This window comes from Adiantum capillus-veneris, chromosome 4 (assembly GCF_014529385.1).
Source record: "Adiantum capillus-veneris isolate H3 chromosome 4, ASM1452938v2, whole genome shotgun sequence".
Classification (NCBI taxonomy): domain Eukaryota; kingdom Viridiplantae; phylum Streptophyta; class Polypodiopsida; order Polypodiales; family Pteridaceae; genus Adiantum; species Adiantum capillus-veneris.
In genome coordinates this window covers 104401985-104423020 of record NC_140934.1, presented here as the reverse complement: position 1 = coordinate 104423020, position 21036 = coordinate 104401985, and the positions used below count along the sequence as shown (strand labels likewise).

Here is a 21036-nt window from a genome sequence, read left to right as displayed (position 1 = left end):
GCCGCCTTCGAGAGGAGTCGATCATGGCATTGAGTTGGTGGCTGGTAGTCAGCCCTTCTCAAAGTAACCCTATCGGTTTAGTAAAACCGAAGAGAACGAGATTCAACGGCAGCTGAAAGATTATCTCGACAGGGGTTTCGTTCGACCAAGTAAGTCCCCGTTGGGAGCGCCAGTGTTACTTTCTCGAAAGAAGGATAACACTATGCGCTTCTGCGTGGATTACAAGGGGTTGAATAAGCTCACTGTCAAGAACAAGTATCCGCTCCCGCGCATGGACGATCTGATAGATCGGCTCCATGGAGCGTTGTATTTTACGAAGATAGACTTGCGATCAGGCTATCATCAAATACGGATCAAATTGGAAGATATTCCTAAGACAGGTTTCCATACGCGTTATGGTCACTACAAGTTTTTGGTCTTGCCTTTTGGTTTGACCAATGCTCCAGCTACGTTTCAGCAGATGATGAACTTCGTTGTTGTATTTCTCGATGACATCTTGATCTACAGCCGAAGTTTGTCTGAGCACTTAGCGCATATGAGAAGCTTTATGCTAAGGCTTCCAAGTGTGGATTCTTTAGGAAAGAGCTTTTGTACTTGGGTCACATCATCACTCGTGATGGTATTGACGTTGAACTTGAAAAGTTTGATAAAGTGCGAAATTGGCCCATTCTGAAGAATGTGCGCTAAGTAAAGTCCTTTTTAGGCTTTATAGGATTCGTTCGCAAATTTATCAAGGATTACTCTAAAGTTGTTGCTCCACTTATGCAACTTTTAAAAGGAGGGGTGAAAGGGCCGAAGGCTTTGGGTCCTCATTGTAAAGGTAATCCTCCTGTTGTCTGGAATGAGCGTCTCGACGACAGCTTTTGGACACTAAAGCACTTGGTGACTACTGTGCCAATATTGCACATTGTGGATCCTAGCAAACCCTTTGTGGTTGAAACAGATGCTAGTGATTATGCTATTGGTGTGGCATTATATCAGGATGGACGTCCTGTTGCGTTTGAAAATAAGAAGCTTTCTGACGCTGAGATGCGTTATCCAACGTACAAAAAGGAGCTTTACGCCGTAGTCCACGCCTTGAGGAAATGGCGGCACTACTTATATGGCTCTACGTTTGCTGCATGGAGAGATCATCACTCTTTGCGCTATCTCTGTGATCAGGGTGATCTCAAAGGCCGGAAGGCTAGATGGGTTGAGCTTATGCAAGAGTTTGACTTTGAAATCCGTTATAGAAAAGGATCCAGCAATCGAGTTGCCGATGTGCTCAGCAGGATTCCTGACGTTAATGACTTGTCTATGCCTGAAATCTCGACGGATTTCTATCTCTCTCTCCGAGGGCTATATCGTTCCGATGGCCATTTTGACAAGATTTGGAATGAGGTCGAAGCGGGGCATGACTCACGTACACGCTTGGGTGATCCGGAGACCCAACTGAGTCGTGATGGAGAGACGAGACATCGACAATATTCCATTAGAGGTGGATTATTGTTCAGAAATGGTAAAGTCTGCGTGCCGGAAATCGATGAGATTCGACAAAGGATTTTGTGCGATTGCCACGATGTTCCTAGCGTTGGGCACCCAGGCATCGAAGAGAACTTTGGCTTTGGTCAAGCGATATTTCTATTGGCCAAGGATGCGCTCTTACATAGAGAGCTATGTGAAGAGATGCGCTCAATGTCAGGTCAATAAGGCAGAGTGCCTTAGAAAAGCTGGCCTGCTACACCCATTGGAAATCCAATATGCCAAGTGGCAAAGTATTTCCATGGACTTCATCGTTGGTTTGCCAAATACTAGTCGGGGCAATGACGCTATTTGGGTTCTGGTCGATAGACTCACAAAAATTGCGAAGTTTATACAAACGAAATCGAAAGTAAAAAGCCATGAGTTGGTGGTTTTATTTGTCTATTAGCTTTATAAGCTGTATGGTCTGCCAGAGGATATCGTCAGTGATCGAGATACTAAGTTCACTGGCCGATTTTGGCGAGATGTGTTTGCTCATCTTCAGACGAAGTTGAGTATGCCGTCTTCCTACCATCCTGAGTCCGACGGACAAGCTGAGAGGACGAATCAGACATTAGAAGACATGTTGAGAGCCTATGTCTCTCACTGGCAATCTGTATGGGAAAGGTATCTTCTACAGTTAGAGTTTGCCTATAATAGTAGCAAGCATTCTGCTACTGGATTTAGCCCATTCATGGTGATGTATGGATTTGAGCCTAAATCTCTAATTGTTCATTGGCTTAGAGAAAGTCAAGGAACGCCAAGCTTGTGATGTCCTGTATGACATGCAGAAATGCTCGAATTGGCTAAGGATAGTATAAGAATGGCTCGTGACCGAGTCACTGCTTATGCTAATCAAAAGAGATCTCCAAGGACTCTAGATGTGGGACAATGGGTCTATCTGAAGATACGCAAGGATTCCAAGACTATGCGAACAGGAAAGCATTATAAGCTTTCAGCTAGATATTGTGGTCCATTCTTGATCACAAAGAAAATTGGCCAAGTTGCCTACAAACTGGCTCTTCCTTCAGATGTGAGTGTACATCCAGTGTTTCATGTCAGCCGCCTTAGAGTGAAATTCGGCGAAGCCGACGTTGTTGTCGCTATCAAGGAAAATGTATGGCAAGATATGCAAACTGAGTATATTCCTCGAGAACCAGAAGCAGTTTTAGATCATTGTACCCGTCATTCACATCAAAAGGCTTATGACGAGTACTTAATAAAATGGAAGGGTCAATCTCAAAGGTTTGCTACTTGGGAACCCGTTAGAGCTTTGACGGCTCAATATCCCCACTTCATTGATGATGACATCAATGGTTCTTAAGGGGGGAAGTATGTTATGTCCCGCTCACAGGAGAGGGGATCTAGCCCAGATGCCGTCTGGATGGGCGTCTAGGTGTCCGGACGGACGTAGTGTGAACTCGGCTTGTGTGGCCGGCCATTTTTATAAAAGGGAGGCCACGGCCTCATGTGCAATCATCGACCCGCATTGGCAGAGTGCTAGTGGTGAGCCCGCGAGGCTAGGAGTGCGCGAGGTCACCTCGAGGAGGTGAGGCCGGGTGGTATGGGATACCAAGTCTTACAGATGCACGCCTACGTCCTCGGCCGCAGGCTCGGGGGAGCTGCGGGATGGTGGCTATGGTCGGGTGGTTTGTCCGACGCTTGTCTGTAGGGGGTGCGTGTAGCCGGGAGATCCGCTCTCCTCGTTCGCTCCACCCGACCTTAAGAGGCCTCTATAAAATTCCCTCCTGAATAAGCTGTATCAAACTGCTGGAGGAAAGTAAGAGCCTTCGTCTTGTCCTGAAACCACTGAAGGTATAAAACTTTATCGCTACATCACCTTCTTTGTATGGCTTTGGCTTTTTCAATACTCCCAAATCGTCGTAGGGAAGTATCTGCAACATGGGCATTGTAATAGGGATCATCGGCACCCCTTGGCCATTGACATTTTGAGTTGCTGGTGCCATATCTGGCTCCTGTCCAGAAAAATCAGCCATGCTAAATTTGCTATGTGGCACCCCAAACTTGCCATGGTTGCACTGAAACCCTTGTTGCATGCCAATACTACGATACATGGGGTTCAGTATTATGCCTTGCATACCCCCAAACATTGTTCCTGGCATATAATGCTGGTTTCCAGGCGCATAACCAGCCATGCTGTGAAACACTGATCCACCCCCAAAAGGATGTACCGTGGGTGGTGGAAAAACTTGTTGCATAGCGTGGAAACTAGTTCCCTATCCATTTAATACAGCATGCGGACTTTGAAAGGTGGCGGCCTGAAATGGCGTCCTAGTCACCATGGACAAAAGGAACTTGTCTTTGAGCCCCACGTGACTCCACAACATGCGAGTGCTCCCTGCCCTACTGGGACGCATAAGGGACCTGGGCTTGAGCCTCAACCATAGTTACCAGGGAACGTGTTCCCTACGCCCTAGAACGCTGGAACGCCGTTCCCTCCCCCCTTGCAAGGCCGGAACGTCCTGTAACGTTTTGCAATTCCGGGTGTCAACTTGATATTGGAATGGCCGGCTAGAACGGCTCGGAAGGGTTGCAAATTTGTAGTGAACATTAGGTGTTTTTTAAAGTGTGCAAGGACTCAAAATGCACCCCCTCACACCCATTCCCTTCTTAAGCAAATCCACATGCCATAAGGTCTAAGGCTTAAGCCTTAAGCTCTCTGGACATTGGAGTCTGAAGCTCTCCCCCTCTCACTCTCTCAAGCTCTCTCCCTCTCTCTCTCTCTCTCTCTCTCTCTCTCTCTCGCTCGCTCTCTTCCTCTTCCTCCCTCTCGAGTCTCTCCCTCTCCCTGTCGCATCATCTATGGCCTAGGGGTCTTCGAATCGACTTTTTTGTGAGTATTAGAGTCAAAGGACTCTAGTACTACTTGTATTCAAATTTCAAACATGTTGAGCTAAAAATTGCGTTATTTGGGTGTTTCTTATGCCTCCCGTTCTGCGTCTTTCCCCTGTTTCGCGGGGGTCCCCGTTGCTGTTCGTGTTCCCCGTTCCGGGTAACTATGGCCTCAACAGGCTCTACTGCATGGGACAATTGCGTTGTCTATTGTGACACTGGCGGCGCTTACAGATATTCCATAAACCTAGGATTCTACACCAACCGAGAGAACACATTCACAGTAGCAACCAACCATGTCCCGAACACATCCTCGTCTAGTTGCCCAGTCATATACCCTTGAGCTTGTGGAGCATTCAAATCAACAAAAGGTACAGACAGGGGTGGCCGTGAACTCTCGCCAACCTCGAACACTGGTGGAATAGCCTGTCTTTCCTGTGAAGAGGAACCCTCTTTTTTGGCGTCGTTTGTCTTGTCAGCCAGTGTAATTCCGAGTTCTTATGCTCTGTGTCTTCCTCGCAAACCAACCAAGGCTTACTCTTTAAGAAAAAAGTGATTCTGTCCCGGCAACATAACCATGAAACTGGCCCGTAGGGCGGTAGACTTTGGCTCTCACTCGAAACTTCACTTTAAACTTTAGGGGACAGAGAAACTTTGCAAATAAAACTTGTAACTGGAATTACACTTCAAAACAAACCACGGCCTGGTAGCTAGAGTGCTACCAAGTAGACAGCGACACTCTGTTGGCCCCAAAGACTGGCACCCCTTTCGGTATTTCTTATTCTTATTAGACTTTAGAAAAACCTGTAAACTTCTACAAGCTGTCCCACTTTAATCGGGCTGAAATTCCCCTATTCTAACCCGGTTTCTTTAGCATAACCACAATAGAAGTCTCCGCGGACCAAATCTCAAGTAAATAAATAACGATCCGAAACGCTTTCACATCTCTCTCATCAAGCTGTCCAAACCTATCCATGGCTATAATTGCAGGTTTTTGACCCAATTTTGCCAGCATAACGGCGCAAAAATAACTGTAGGTCAAAAGTACACGTCAAGGAAGCTTTCTTGCAAGCTGCAGGTCAATTTCAGCAGTAATTCCCTGTTTTGTCACTGTTTGGTGCCCATAGCTCTGTTTAAGCATCCCACGGCTTTCCCTAGTCTCCCTTGGCAATGTCGTGCAGTTTAGGTGCGAAACCCTAAACCTGCAAAAAAGCACAGCGGGTTGTAATTTTTTGTTTTGGATCGCTTTGGGCGGAGCAAACACGTCTACGCGTGTCTCTGGCGCTCCCGCACGCAATGGGATAGTTCCCTTGTAAATTGGACGAGTTTTCACGCGAGAAAACTCACTGTTTTTATATTCCTTCACGATGGAACTGTGTGTACCTGAAGGGGATTAGCAATTAGCTAATCCGGTTCCTGTACAGAAGGCTCTTGCCTAGGCAAACTCGCATAAAACCCCCAGAACTGTGCATGGCCATGTGAGAAGCCCAACTACTTTGAATTGAGCCTAGACACTCTTTTACTACTCGGATTCCAGTGCCAATTGGCCCGACCATCTCGTGGCGACATGTCCTTCCCGACCACGGGTGGAACTCTCGGCCGTCGACCGTTTCACACTGGCCACACAATGTCCGATCATTTGTGACTTCAAAAAGAGGGTCCCAAAAATTAAATAAAAATCATTGGAAAGAAACCAACAACTAAGGTTAGCAGTTGCCTCGTCCTCGTGACACTGGGCCCTACCTGGCACAATAACATCTTTGCCTACAATGGCCTTTTGCCATGAGTCTGCAATAGTCATATATACCCTCCCTTAATGCCTCCAGGCCCAAAAGCAGCTGACAAAAAAGTCTCATAGCGGCCAAGCAGAATCTGACCACATTGCCGAGTGTGTCTCTCACAAAGATGATGCTCTTGGAGCATAAGAATATCAATCATACCATCCACAAAGCATCCTTGAAGCTCCTGGCGCAAGCGGCCCCTCCGGCACTGAAACTGGGGCCTACCTAAATCGTTTACATTCCATGAGACAATCCTTATGGGATTAATGAGAAAAGACCAATGCTGCAACAACAGCCAATCTCACTATCTTCGAGGCCGGTTTGGATGGGAAGTAATTCGCATCCGGGCGACCTCTAGACAAACGCATCTGAAGTCACTGTCTCACCCAGGCCCAAGCAGAGCGTGCAGTCTGTAGGGCTACATCCGTTGTCCAAGAATCCTCATGTACAAATACATAGCAAGGGGGGCTCTGAGAGCAAACAAGTGAACCGCAAGGTGTTAACATCCTGCTACATCCGGTGGCATCACACTGAACTTGGCTAGAGGCCAAAGTGTCTGTACCAACTCTGTAACCCTTAGGTTCCCTGTGTGGTGTGAGACCTAGAGCCAGTCAAGAATTGTGTGCAAGGTCCACTTTGTGTGATCCCTGCGGCACAACGGAAAGGAGAAACCTACCGTTGATCCAGAGCCTCGGTGCCCTTGGCTGCTAGAAAGAGGTCATGCACTCGAAAGCAAGCTGTTTGAAGGTCAAAAGAAGGGTCAGCGGAGAAAGGGGTGAAGCCGTAGTCGAAAAAATACCAGCGTCTGTCAATATCAAAACTGGTCAGCCCACGGGGGATTGCTGCAAAAGAGGCAAGAAGCAACGAATTTTTATTGTCATAAGAACTATCCAAACAGATATCAAAGATCTACTGGACGAGTCTTCATGGCAACAAGGCCTTACGCGGCTGGCAAACTCGTGAGTTGATAGACCCATCGGAATGCAGAGGTTTAGGATGAACCCTAGCTATTCTGTAGAAATTTATAGTTTTCTTAAGACAAGATTCATTGCTCAAGTGGAGGGCAGTGTCGGGTTGTTTCTTATTGTGGTACTTTCCAAGAAGAATGGGAAAACACACACACACACACACAAAGAGAGAGAGAGAGAGAGAGAGAGAGAGAGAGAGAGAGAGAGAGAGAGAGAGAGAGAGAGAGAGAGAGAGAGAGAGAGAGAGAGAGATAAATGAAATGAAATGTTATATTAACGTCTTCAAAAGGCCAAAATGAACTATGAGACCAATCTCTTACAAAATGGTGAATCTAATACCATGTCTGGGTACAAAAGAACTAGAACAAAGATACTACTACTAGAATCCATCCTCATCGGCACTCTGGATGTCGAGAGAGTATGGCTAATCCTCTGCTGTAATCTCTGTCGATGCTGTGTAGCCCCTCTCCCGAATCGTGGCCGTATGGATCTCCGTAGCTCTAGTGTTCGGTCGATGAGTGCTGATAGTGGTCGAATGAGTGTGGGCCGAGCTCTGCAGTGATGGTTGCTCCTTTAGCTATCCCATATGACCACACTAGAGGATACATTTGCATTCTCTGCATCCTGGAGGAATCACGTGCCTTTTTTCTCATCTTTCTTCTTCTTTCGTGCTCTTTCTTGAAATACCTGCAATCGGTTTTCTTGTGACCCTTTCTCCCACATTGATAACAAGTGACATCGTTATCTTTTGTCTTTCTCTTATCTCTATTTTGAGTCCTATTGCCCGCATCACGCTTTTGATTTCTACCTACTGCATTGTAGGCAGAACTGCCACCTTCCCCTTTAGACTTGCGTCTAATATCTTCATTGAGAATAGACCCTCTCACATCGTCATAAGTGAGGGTGGGATTGTTGCTCAAGGAGACAACCAAAGTTTCCCAAGTATCTCGCAATGTCATAAGCAAGAAAATAGCTTTCAGCTTATCATCGAATTGCTGAAGCCCACTGTCCTGCAACTGACTCAACACACCTGTAAAAGCACTCAAATGCTCAGAAGCTGACTTCTAGTCATCAAGCTGCATAATCACCAACTTTCACATCAAATGCACCTGGTTCACAGGCGTGGTGTTTTCATAATTGGACTTTAGCTTTTGCCATATTGTATAAGCAGAGTCCAAATGCTTGATATCCGTCAAAATGTCATCATTGATAGCCATTTTGATGTAGGCCATAGCCTTCTTATTTAAACTGGCCCACTCTTCGTCAGACAAACCTTGCGGCTTATTCTCTTCCAATGCATCTTCACAATCCTAAAAGAAAAGGATACCTTGCATGCGTTCTTGCCAGAGATCGTAGCCTTTACCATCGAACCGTTTGATTTCCATCAAACTTTTAGTGTCAGATGAGGAAGAGAAGAAGCCATTTTGATTCAACCACAAGTGTGTATACAAGAGAGATGCAATAGGCTGAAAATTTCAGCAAATAGGAGCAAGCACAAGACTTTGCATACGATAGACCACAATTTTTTTACATGAAACTGTCCAAATCTGAAATTTTAGCTGAAATGTGCAATTTCAAGCACTTATACTTAGCTCTCGAATCCGGAAAGATAACATAGAGGTATTTGGTTAAGTTTAAGAACTATTCGAATCTAGATGCTCAGTGGATGACGCAGGAGGAATTAGCAGCTTATCCCGAGATACTGGGGGTATATGTCCAAGCACTATAGTTGAGGTCAACTGTTTAGAAGCCAGAGGGATGTTGCTACTTGGACAATTTTCTTATTTTTAATGATTAATCTCTTTTTTAGGATATTTTATTGTGTGCACTAAGAACTGTTAAAAGATTGTAGCTACAGGAACTGCCATCAAGAACGGACAACTCTGATGTGTCATTTGATGGGTGACAGTAAACATCACGAAGGAGTTTCCGTAAGTTCGGTGGAAAGGGCCGGGTTACGAGTGCCCCTGATGCGTCACATGATGGGTGACGGGTGCATCAGTAAGGGGACATCCCGTAGGCTAAGGAGGAAATCCGAACCGAGTAAGAAAATACGCGTAAGAACGCAAGCACAAGAATAAAGATGGGTTCAATGAAGTTTTTTACGAAAAGCAGGAACATTTGCGGGAGGGCAGATGTTTTCCTGCAAGGAGTCTGTGTCTGCATTGCATCTGTGCCGTGTTCTGCATCCGGGGACGCCTAGAATGTGTTTGTGTAGCATTGTTTTCACTAACTGAGTGAGTTTTTAAAGTTTGAACAGGTTCACACTTTATTTTATAAAGTGGCTGGTCACTTTTAAGTGGCCAGCCCTTTTATTAATAAAATAAACCAAGGCTCTTCTTAAAAAAAAAGCCAGGGCCTAAATGCTACGCAAGGGGCTGAATCAACGATCTCTCTCTCTCCTCTCTCTAGGGGGCGGCAGGGTCTTGCTTTTCAGCTCTATTCCCGCCGGGTGCCAGGCCCTATAAAGTAGCAGCCAGCGTTCAATTTCTGGGACATGCCGGAAGGAGCAGAAGAAGCTAACGTTGGGATTCTGGAACAGAGGTTGGCGATGGAAATTGCAAGTGTTCGTGTGACGACTGAGTACGGAGGTCGCTTTTCCGAGCAAGGAGCGACAGGCATAAGGTGTTGATACGCATTGAGATTTGTTGCTTTGTGTGGTTTGTTTTACAGGAATCTCCCGTCTTACGGGAAAGCCCCTCACGGGAAGTACAGCTTCACGCCTAAGTCCCTTACGGGAAAGTACGGCTTCGCGCCCAAGTCCCTTACGGGAAGGAACGGCCTTGTGCCCAAGCCCTTTACGGAAAAGCACGACCTTTGGGTCTAAGATTACAGAACGGAGGGGTTTCCTCGGGTTCTAGTGCTTGTATAAGAATTCTCCCTGAATAAAGAATACTCTTAACGGGGGGGGGGGGGACAAGCCCATCTTCTGGTCCCCAATACTGTGTCGATCTTCTCCCTTCTCTCATGTTTGCAAAGTATTATATTTTTCAGATTTCTAAGTGCTCGTGTACGCTCCCGTTTTGTGACAGTGGTATCAGAGCTCGGACTCCTCTCTTTCTCTGCAAAGAAGGACGATTCCGGGAAGAACGGGAAGAACCATGTCGGGCCAAGGGAGAAGCGTTGAAGAGGAGCTTGAACAAGTGCAAGCTCAGCTTGGGGATTTGCAACAAATCTTACTATTGCCAGATGTCCAAAAGCTCTTGGGCGGAATGAAGAAAACGAATGGAACCGATGCAGCCAGGCATCTAGACAACACTGTTGGTGTGAGACCACAGGAGGAAATAGAAGAAGAACGTGCCGAGGTGCACAAAGGATCTTCGGATCGAAATGAACGGCCTACTCCAAGGAAAGGCCAGGAAAAAGCACTCTCTTTGCTAGACGAGAGAAAGGACATCTGTATCTCATCTCCATCTTACTCTCCTGATTATACTTCTACTTCTCGATCATCTCGTCAGAAGAAGGAAGCCGCTACTACTACCACCCTACATCAACCTAAAGATAAGCCTCGATTCAAGAAGCATGGTCGCAAGTCTCAACATCGCATGAGAGTCTTCAAATCGGGCGACAAGGACATCAAGTTCGAAACCTACAACGGACGGAGAGACATCTCCGAAGCACTGTCCTTCATCAGACAGTTTGAAGTCGCCTTTACCAATGGGCACTTCACAAAAAGATCCAAATTACGCCATGTGGGGATGCACCTCAAGGAAACGGCAAGTAATTGGTGGTTAGCCAAGATTCTGGAAGGCTCTCAGGCCAGAACTTGGGAGAGCTTCAAATCTGAATTTTATGAACAATTTCTTCCACCCGACTTCGAGCAGGACATACGTAAGGAATGGGACTGGCTTGCCCAGAAGGAACATGAAAGAGTAATGAGCTATGTGGACAAGTATTGGTCGGTTCTTTTGAAAGTCACTCCCTCCATGAAGATTGCCGACGAGGAAAAGAAACGAAAGTTCGAAGCGGGTCTTCAACCCTAGCTTCGAAAGAGTATGAAAGTGTATTTGCATGATACTCTTCAGAGGATGATGGAGTCAGCAATCATTGCTGAGGATTTGCACTCAACTGGGAGGCCCAGAAAAATGGAGCATAGCACTTACCGTGCAAGACAAAGAGGGGTCTACGATGACCAAGGGGGCCAAGGAAGAAAACGTCCTCCATCTAGGGACGATGACCACTCTAAGAAGCCAGAGGGCAATGGCAAGCAAACTAAGTATCTTTCTCCTACTCAACTTCAAACTTTCAGAGAGGAAGGAAGATGCTTCTACTGTGGCGAGAAAGGACATCTGAAACGGGATTGCCCGCTAAAGCAGCAACGACAAGAACAAGCGTCTACGAGGCAAGAGAAAGCAAGGAAGGAACCCGCACCGCCAAGCTCGAACTCAATTCTAGATGTTCAAGGAAACACAGAAACGGAGAAAGGGAAGCGTCAACTTCTGAAGGGCTGGGGGTCTTTGAACAACCAGCGAGTACTGATTCTTTATGATCTAGGATCCACGGATAACTTCATCTCCCTGGATACTGCGGAACGTTTGTGCCTCACACCGGCTCAGCTTGGCACACCGGTTACATCCGGATCGGCATTCGAGGTGTTGACAACCAATGCAACTCCTGTGCAAGGACAGCTCAATCTTCGGATTGGCGAGTACAAGGACCGCGAATCATTTTTGATGGCACCCATCGAGGGATGTGATATCATCTTGGGTATGCCATGGCACTTCCACATGACACCTATTCCCGATTATGTGGAAAAGACCCTCACTTTTGATCATGGGGGTAAGAAAAGAAAGATTCATGCTGATATAGGAGATTGGCAGTTCCCAATTGTAAGCCATATCTCTATTAAGAAAGAAATGAAGAAGTGTGTTTCTGCTTACTTGATTGCTTACTTGATTTTTGCACGTGAGAAGGATAAAACTAGTAGGGACTCTCTCTCTAGTCTGGGAATTAAGCGTCTTCAATTTATTGAAAAGTTCAAAGATTGTTTCATGGAAACACTTCCTGATGAACTCCCTCCGGTACGCCCGGAAGATCACCGCATAGATCTCATACCGGGTAGCTCGCCTCCCAATCAACCCACTTATCGAGTGAGTCTTGCTCAGCAAGAGGAAATTTTGAAGCAAGTTAATGAGCTTCTAGAGAAAGGGTTAGTACGGCCCAGTGCTTCACCCTATTGCTCTCCAGTTTTACTGGTGCAGAAGAAAGATGGCACGTTTCGAATGTGCATAGACTATAGGTCTTTAAACAAGATCACGATCAAGAATCGCTTTCCGATCCCTCGGATTGATGATATACTTGATAAGTTGCAGGGTGCAAGTGTCTTTAGTCGCATAGACTTAAAGAGTGGGTATCATCAGATACGGATCGCCCCTGAGGATGTCCATAAGGCTGCTTTCCGCACAACCTTTGGACTATATGAGTTTTTGGTAATGCCTTTCGGCTTGACCAATGCTCCTGCGACGTTCAATCGCATGATGGACCGCATTTTCAGCCCGTATCGAGCTTTTACGGGAGTATTCTTTGACGACATACTCATCTTCTCTAAGTCAGACGAGGAACATCGGAAGCACTTGGACTTGGTGTTTCAAGAATTGCGAAAGCATGAGTTGCATGTGAATGCAAAGAAGAGCCAGTTCTTTCTCTCAGAGATACACTATCTCGGCCATATAGTCTCTCACAATCAAGTGAGTATGGATCCTGCCAAGATCCGAGTGGTAGAAGATTGGCCTATTCCCACTACGGTACATGATGTACGTAGTTTCCTTGGATTATGTTCGTATTATCGAAGGTTTGTCCGAGGATTTGCTCATGTAGCAGGACATCTTCATAATTTGACAAAGAAGAAGATTCCTTTTAGACGGGGATTGAGACAACAAGGAGCTTTTGATCGGCTCAAGTACTTGCTAAGCCATGGACCTATTTTGATAGTGCGTGACTTAAGGAAACCATTTGAGGTTCATTGCGATGCTTCAGGCACTTGCATCGGAGCAGTGTTAAATCAAGAAGGCGATGCAGTGGCCTACGAAAGCAGACGGCTTAAGGATGCAGAGTTGCATGCATCAATCTACGAGAAGGAACTCACGGCTGTGATTCACGCCTTATCCAACTGGAAGCACTATCTTCTAGGAGCGGATTTTGTGATCAAGACTGATCACCAGAGTTTGCGGTATTTTCTTACGCAAAGGAAACTATCTGAGAAGCAGATGAGATGGGCAAACTTTTTGTCTATGTTTCACTTCCAGATCCTTCACACAGCTGTGAGTTAGAATGTGGTCGCGGACGCATTGTCTAGGCGGCCAAGGGTGAACGCTATCACTTCGGTGTATCACCAAGAATTAGAAGCACTACCAGATTTGTATCCGAATGATCCAGATTTCTCCACCATTTGGGGAAAGCTACATCGTGGAGAGAATGAGTTTCCCTATTCTATTCGGGATGGTTATCTCTACCACCATCAGGCCATATGTGTGGTGGAACCATTAAGAAAGAAGATCATGGATGAAGCACACGCTTCGCCTTATGCGGGTCATCGGGGCATTCTCCCTACGACCCTAGCAATGGAAAGATATTTCTTTTGGCCTAGCCTTAAAGCAGACATTGATAAGTATGTCAGGGAATGCTTGGTTTGCCAAAAAGTGAAGTATGATCGGCATAAGACGCCTGGGTTGCTACAACCTTTGCCTGTGCCTAATGAACCTTGGGAAAGTATTGCCATGGACTTTATCATGGACCTCCCTAGAACTCAGACTGGAAATGACGCGATCTGTACCATTGTGGACAGGTTTAACAAGCAAGCACACTTTATACCAGTCAAGAAAACGATCAAAGCAGATCATATGGCTAGGGTCTTTCTAGCACAGATCTTTAAGCATCATGGAATGCCTAAGTCTATTGTGAGTGACCGAGATCTTCACATGACAGGAAATTTTTGGCGTGCCTTGATGGATAATCTTGGTACGAAGCTGAATTTTTCATCTGCCTACCATCCTCAAACGGACGGGCAAAGTAGGATAGCGAATTCCACAGTTTTGGATGTGTTAAAAGCTTATGTGTCAGACCGGCAATCTGACTGGGAGAAATATTTGCCTCTTGTCGAGTATGCGTATAACAATACCATACACTCATCGACGGGGAAAGCACCTTTTGAGATTCTCTATGGTAAGCCTTTGCTTCCACCGATCCTTTTAACTAAGGATAAGATCTTTGCAGCAGATGAATTTGTCCGGGGTTTGGACATAGCCTTTGGGCAAGTTAGGAGAGCTATTTTACGCTCTCAGGAAAAGCATAAGAAAGCTGTAGACAAGCACAGGAGGAATCTAGACGTAACAGTCTGACAATTAGTCTTACTCAAGTTTGAGAAGGAAAGACTTAAGAAACGAGCGTCTCATAAGGGGAAGGTGGTAAAACTTTCTACCCGTTATTACGGGTCGTTTAAGATCACTGAGCAAGTGAATGATGTCACCTTCTGATTAGAGCTACCGCCTAATTGGAAGATCCATAATGCTTTCCATCTCAGTTTACTCCGGCTGTATGTGGGACCGCCTCCGAGCCAGCCTAGTGCTGAGGAACCTCCTGAGGTTGAGGAAACAGAAGAAATACTCCAACCGGAGCAGATAGTAAGTCATCAGGAGCGGCCTCTCAAATCCGGAAAGATAACACGGAAGTATTTCGTTAAGTTTAAGAACTATTCGAATCTAGATGCTCAGTGGATGACGTAGGAGGAATTAGCAGCTTATCCCGAGATACTGGGGGTATATGTCCAAGCACTACAGTTGAGGTCAACTGTTTAGAAGCCAGAGGGATGTTGCTAATTGGACAGTCATCAGGAGCGGCCTCTCAAATCCGGAAAGATAACACGGAAGTATTTCGTTAAGTTTAAGAACTATTCGAATCTAGATGCTCAGTGGATGACGTAGGAGGAATTAGCAGCTTATCCCGAGATATTGGGGGTATATGTCCAAGCACTACAGTTGAGGTCAACTGTTTAGAAGCCAGAGGGATGTTGCTAATTGGACAATTTTCTTATTTTTAATGATTTATCTCTTTTTTAGGATATTTTATTGTGTGCACTAAGAACTGTTAAAAGATTGCAGCTATAGGAACTGCCATAAAAAACGGACAACTCTGATGTGTCATTTGATGGGTGACGGTAAACATCGCGAAGGAGTTTCCGTAAGTTCGGTGGAAAGGGCCGGGTTACGAGTGCCCCTGATGTGTCACATGATGGGTGACGGGTGCATCAGTAAGGGGGCATCCTGTAGGCCAAGGAGGAAATCCGAACCGAGTAAGAAAATACGCGTAAGAACGCAAGCACAAGAATAAAGATGGGTTCAATGAAGCTTTTACGAAAAGCATGAACATTCGCGGGAGGGCAGATGTTTCCCGCGAGGAGTCTGTGTCTGCATTGCATCTGAGCCGTGTTCTGCATCCGGGGACGCCTGGAATGTGTTCGTGTAGCATTGTTTTCACTAATTGAGTGAGTTTTTAAAGTTTGAACAGGTTCACACTTTATTTTATAAAGTGGCCGCTCACTTTTAAGTGACCACCCCTTTTATTAATAAAATAAACCAAGGCTCTTCTTAAAAAAAAGCCAGCGCTAAAAAGCTACGTAGGGGGACTGAATCAGCGATCTCTTTCTCTCCTCTCTCTAGGGGGCGCTAGGGTCTTGCTTTTCGGCTCTATTCCCGCCGGGTGCCAGGCCCTATAAAGTAGCAGCCAGCGTTTAGTTTTTGGGACACGCCGGAGGCAGCAGAAGAAGCTAGCGTTGGGATTCTGGAACAGAGGTTGGCAACGGAAATTGCAAGTGTTCGTGTGACGACTGAGTACGGAGGTCGCTTTTTCGAGCAAGGAGCGATAGGTATAAGGTGTTGATACGCATTGAGAATTGTTGCTTTGTGTGGTTTGTTTTGCAGGAATCTCCCGTCTTACGGGAAAGCCCCTCACAGGAAGTACGGCTTTACGCCTAAGTCCCTTACGGGAAAGTACGGCTTCGCGTCCAAGTCCCTAACGGGAAGGAACGACCTTGTGCCCAAGCCCTTTACGAGAAAGCACGACCTTCGGGTCTAAGATTACAGAACGGAGGGGTTTCCTCGGGTTCTAGTGCTTGTATAAGAATTCTCCCTGAATAAAGAATACTCTTAACGGGGGGGGACCGGCCCATCTTCTGGTCCCCAATACTGTGTCGATCTTCTCCCTTCTCTCATGTTTGCAAAGTATTATATTTTTCAGATTTCTAAGTGCTCGTGTACGCTCCCGTTTTGTGACAGGGATCTTCGGGCGCGAACCCGGACTCATTAGCCACTCCCACCCTTACTTCATCGCGCATCGGGCGCGCTCCTGTCTTCATTGCTCATGTCTTAGAGGGCATAAACCAATTAAGATCACTTGCAAGAGAAGGATCTAGATTTGTTTCAAGTCACTGTTTTTTTTTTCAGAAGCAATGCCAACCAAGCAGTATACTCCAAGTACTTGGCAAGCTATCAAGAGAAATTTTGCCCGAAGTTGTATGGTTTCTGACATCTTCCTTCGGAGTGCAACTTCTGGCAGAATGGGGTATCTTGAAATGCTTGCCATGGAAACCTTAGCAGATTATAACTTGAAGTTTCTCGACATCTGCCACTAGATGTCTCTTCACAAGCAGATGACCTTGGAGATCGAGTGCGATTGCTCACTATTTGTCCAAGAGCTGATGGACTATGCTGTGCTTGGTTACGACCTTATGGAATGAACCTAACCCTAATTTTTGGTGCAGGTTTCAGTATGGAAAGTCAGTCAACTTTTCGAGCTTGACTGATGTCGAGATTGTTTTGTTAAGTTTGAGTTCTGTTTGAACTTGTTTGGTGATCCTGTTTGGAATTTGTTTGAAATTGATGCTATCTGTTTTAAACCTGTCAAGGTGCTGATTTTAATTGTTTGACTCTGGTTTGATACTGGTTTCAATGATTGGTGATTTTACTCCCGGGTGGAGAACTGAGAAATAGTGTTTTGGTATTGTTTGAACCTCGGAACGACGCATGCCGATGCTTGGGGAGCGTTTTGTTGTATGTTTGAAAACCTTGCTTGAACGATGCAGGCCGATGCCTGGGGATCGTTTGGTTGTATGCTTGTAAAATAATTGTTGTTGTGACTCCTGGCCCGGACTTGGATGAGTATGCGGGAGGAGTATTAAGAAGTCTGAGCAGTGGTTACTCTTAGCACCTCCAAACGACGCAGGCTGTGGTCTGGGGGCCGTTTGGTTGTAATAGGCCTCTATATCTCCTGGCCCGGACCTTTTTAGGTTATGCGGGAGGAGTGATGAGTGAGTCGTTGAATATCTCCCGGCCCGGACCTTGTTAGGTTATGCGGGAGGAGTGTTCATCGGCGGCTTTATGTTTCTATGTCTTGTAACCTGCATATGTGAGCATTTGTGTTGCATTGGGATGTGCCAACTACTGAATATTCCTAATTGGATGAGATTGCCTGGGTATGGAATTTTACTGTATCAAGACACCCGTGTAAGATCAGTACGGTCTGGGTGTTATGGCCAATTTTACTACGCCGGAAGCTAACTCCTTGATCAAAACAGCCGAAAAGGAGAAGCTAACTCCTTGATCAAGAGAGCAAAAAGGAGAAGCTAACTCCTTAATAAAAAGAGCACACTGATTCTCCCTTTGAAATTTTTGAGCTAACTTGAGTTGTTTTGCAGATATGCTGTAATGGACGACGATTACTCTCTCTCAAGAAGGGGAGATGTAGCAAACTGCTGTGTATCGACCTACTGAAGAACGGAGCTACCGGCTGAGGGGCCTAAACCCTAAGAAGAACAAGTAACAGAAGAAGTGTCACAAACTAATGATGTGGTTGCCCGAGAGCAGAAACCCTAACCCTAATTTCTGCCAAAAACCCTAACTGCTGAAACCCTAACTTTGGAAACCCTAAAACTTGCAAACCCTATTTTTTACCAAAAACCTAACTGCTGAAACCCTAATTCTGGAAACCCTAACCCTAAAACTTGCAAACCCTAATTCTTATGCCAGAAATCCTAAAACTGCAGAAACCCTAACCCTAACCCTAACCCTAAGGGCAGATTTCCGAACTTTGCGTTGGTTGATGACGTGGCAAGCTGTACGGATTTTTGTAAATTGCACTGGCAACTTTTTGGCTTTGCTTTTGAACCAGAAGCTTTCGAGTTTTAAAGGCTTTTTACTGTAATTGCTTTTTAGGCCAAGGGCCTTTAAATATGAGATTAGGGCTCATTCTCTGGCATGCTTCCTGGAGAAGGTGCAGTGTCTGGAGTACCGGCTTGTACGTTGATGATGCAATATAAAGAAATACCGAAAGGGGCGCCAAGGTTTGGGGCCAATACTCTCTGGGGTGGAATTCCGCCACTTCGTGTCGCGTGTCGTCTCTCTCTATTTCAATTCAGTTGTTATTTGAACTGCTTAAAGTTGTTTAGTCTGTTCTTTTCTATTGGCACGTGCTGCCCCTCTTGTGACAATATGTTAGAGATCAGTGAGACTTAGATGTGATGCCTAAGTGAATAAGTGCATCAAGATGTCTATCTGGATGAGATGACTAGATACTGTTGTGAGTGCATTAAGAGTTCCAGAAGGATGAGATGGATGCACAGTGATTTAAGTGCATCAAGAGTTCTGGACGGAATGAGATGGCTAGATTGAATGATTGAAAACACAATGTTCAATGTGAACTAAGTGTTTGATTTTGTGAATTGCATGCTATGTGGATGTTGTGTCTTGTGGGGATGGTCATAGGCATGGTTTGCTTGATCGAAATGTGATATGAAAAGATATGAATTCGATAGTAACAATATTTAGTGGATCAAAACATCCGTGAAAAGATCAACGTGGTCTCGATGTGATTTCTAAATGGTTACAATGATTAGGATTTTGTATCTGAGACCCTTGACAGAAATGTGATTGATCAGTGACTGATGTCTTTGTCGAAGTGTTGGATTGGTGAAGTCTGGTGCATGAGTACATAGAGTCTGTGTCTATTGACGAAAGTTTCTGCCCTTTGGCTGTTTTTGCAGGTGTAATCGAGGGCAATTACAATTCCTTCAAGAGGGGGGAATGTCACAAAGTGATGATGTGGCATGACCAACTGTAAGAGAAATGGCTGAGGGGACAAGAGAAACTGAACTGACCAACTTAAAAAAGTTATGGAGCACCGGCCGAGGGGCCCAAAACCGTAGAAGATAGAATCTTGGACTCTGGGAGAGATTTCCGTAAATCGCCCTTACATGCTGACGTGGCAGGCCATACTGAGTTCCGTGTTTTGTGCCGCTAGTGCCCCTTTCCGTCTCCCCTGTCCTTTGTTAACTTGAAGAATTGTTCTGGAGTGATGGATATAATGTCAAATCCATTAGGCCGTGTCTGTATAGAACCTTCTTATAAGGGGGAAAGCTCCATGCTTTCAAAACAATCTCTTTTATTCCAAATCTTTAGATTCTTCAGGATAGCGCTTAAATCTGGGTGAGATCTTGCCGTGAGGTGCTGAATAATTTAAAATTTTTAGTAAAATATGCGATTCGTTTTTTCTTGCACGATTGGAATTATGATTACCTTAGGGTGTTCTTTTGCAGGCAGAACGTTTAGGGAAGTAGAGCTTTCTGAGCCTATAAGGTATTCAGCAGGGGATCCGGCTGAAGCTTGGCTAAATGAACTGCTTTGTCTAAATGCTGCAAATCATATTCCTAAACTTCAGGGGAGGTATCAATGCTGGGGCACTCACTTGTTTTAAGGACTTTCATAAACATTCGTATATCTCAAGCTTAATTTTATGCGCTTGCAGGTTGCCACATCCAAGTGAATGCCGCCTGTATTATGTTAATCGTGATACTTTATTCTCCTATCACAAGGCCAGTGAACATTTTCTTCAGGTATATAAATCTAAACCTTTGTATTTAAGTATTGTTCCTGTGTTTGTATGTTTTAAACGAGGGTTTAATTTCTTATTTGTTCCTTTCAAATTCTGAAATGGCAGAGAGTGATGGCACTCTATGTTGCTTCTCACTACAAGAATACACCAAACGATTTGCAGTTGATGTCAGATGCACCTGCCCACCATTTGTTTGTTCTGCTTGGTAATTGATTCTCCTCCTCTCAAACAAATGTCAAGTAGTAAAAATGAGAATTTCTTATTCATTGTTTCAGGGCCAGTTGACGAATCACAAAACACGATGCCAGATATTTTTTGTGTAGCTCAGGTGTTTCCTTTGTAGAGCATGACTATACTTACCAGTCATGTGTTGACAGAACTTGCTTTGTGCTCTGAAAATCTGTGGATGCTTTAGGTTTGCCTGGAAGGAAAGATTTCAAAAGAATCAGCATTGAGAAGTTTAAGTGAAGGGTCTGCTCCATCTGGCGATCAAATACCTTGGAAGGTCTCTGAGCAGTTCCAAGATCCCGAGTTTCCAAGCCTCTCAGGGGCTCGTATTGTTCGAATTGCGGTTCATCCGAGTTTGGTCAGAGTAAGTTTTAGATGGAAGCATGTTTCAGTGCAGTTGAAGATGATGTATTTCCTGTAGCGGCTTTGTCTTTAGAGCTCTCTTTATATATTATGTTTTTACTTAAAACAACAAAGTCAGACTGTGCTTATAAATTTAGGCACAGAGTTGGTTCACAATGGCGATGCCCTGATGTAGTGAATACTTTATTGACTGACTGCCAAGTGAAGGTGCGTGGTTGTGTTCGTTTTTATAGGCTCTGTATAAGGATTACCAGATCTTGTGGGCCATTGATAGGTTGAATGTTGTCATCAGCTCTTTCTTGTTCTCTTTCTTCAGTTTATTTGATAGTAACTCAGTTGGTAATATTCATTGCTACTAAGGGCGCTGACTTTGCCTAAACTCACTCTGAAATGAAATGCACTCTTTCGTTTTTGTAGGCCGGCTATGGATCAGCTACTGTGGATCTCCTAGCAAGGTCTTAATT

At 45.2% G+C, this 21036-nt stretch overlaps 1 protein-coding gene across 2 annotated transcripts in view; it reads left to right on the top strand.

The window, feature by feature from the left end:
* LOC147459729 (RNA cytidine acetyltransferase 1-like) overlaps window positions 1-21036 on the top strand; it is a 185676-nt gene that overhangs the window by 95764 nt on the left and 68876 nt on the right. Inside the window, exons 12-17 of one of the 2 annotated variants that reach the window (XM_086510950.1) lie at window positions 19686-19812; window positions 19895-19982; window positions 20087-20186; window positions 20257-20309; window positions 20397-20573; window positions 20990-21027. In XM_086510950.1, the coding sequence (XP_086367076.1) occupies window positions 19686-19812; window positions 19895-19982; window positions 20087-20186; window positions 20257-20309; window positions 20397-20573; window positions 20990-21027 (583 nt within the window). Of the gene's footprint in view, window positions 1-19670; window positions 19813-19894; window positions 19983-20086; window positions 20187-20256; window positions 20310-20396; window positions 20574-20989; window positions 21028-21036 lie in introns of both variants that reach the window. The other variant, XM_086510949.1, reaches the window with a different exon arrangement.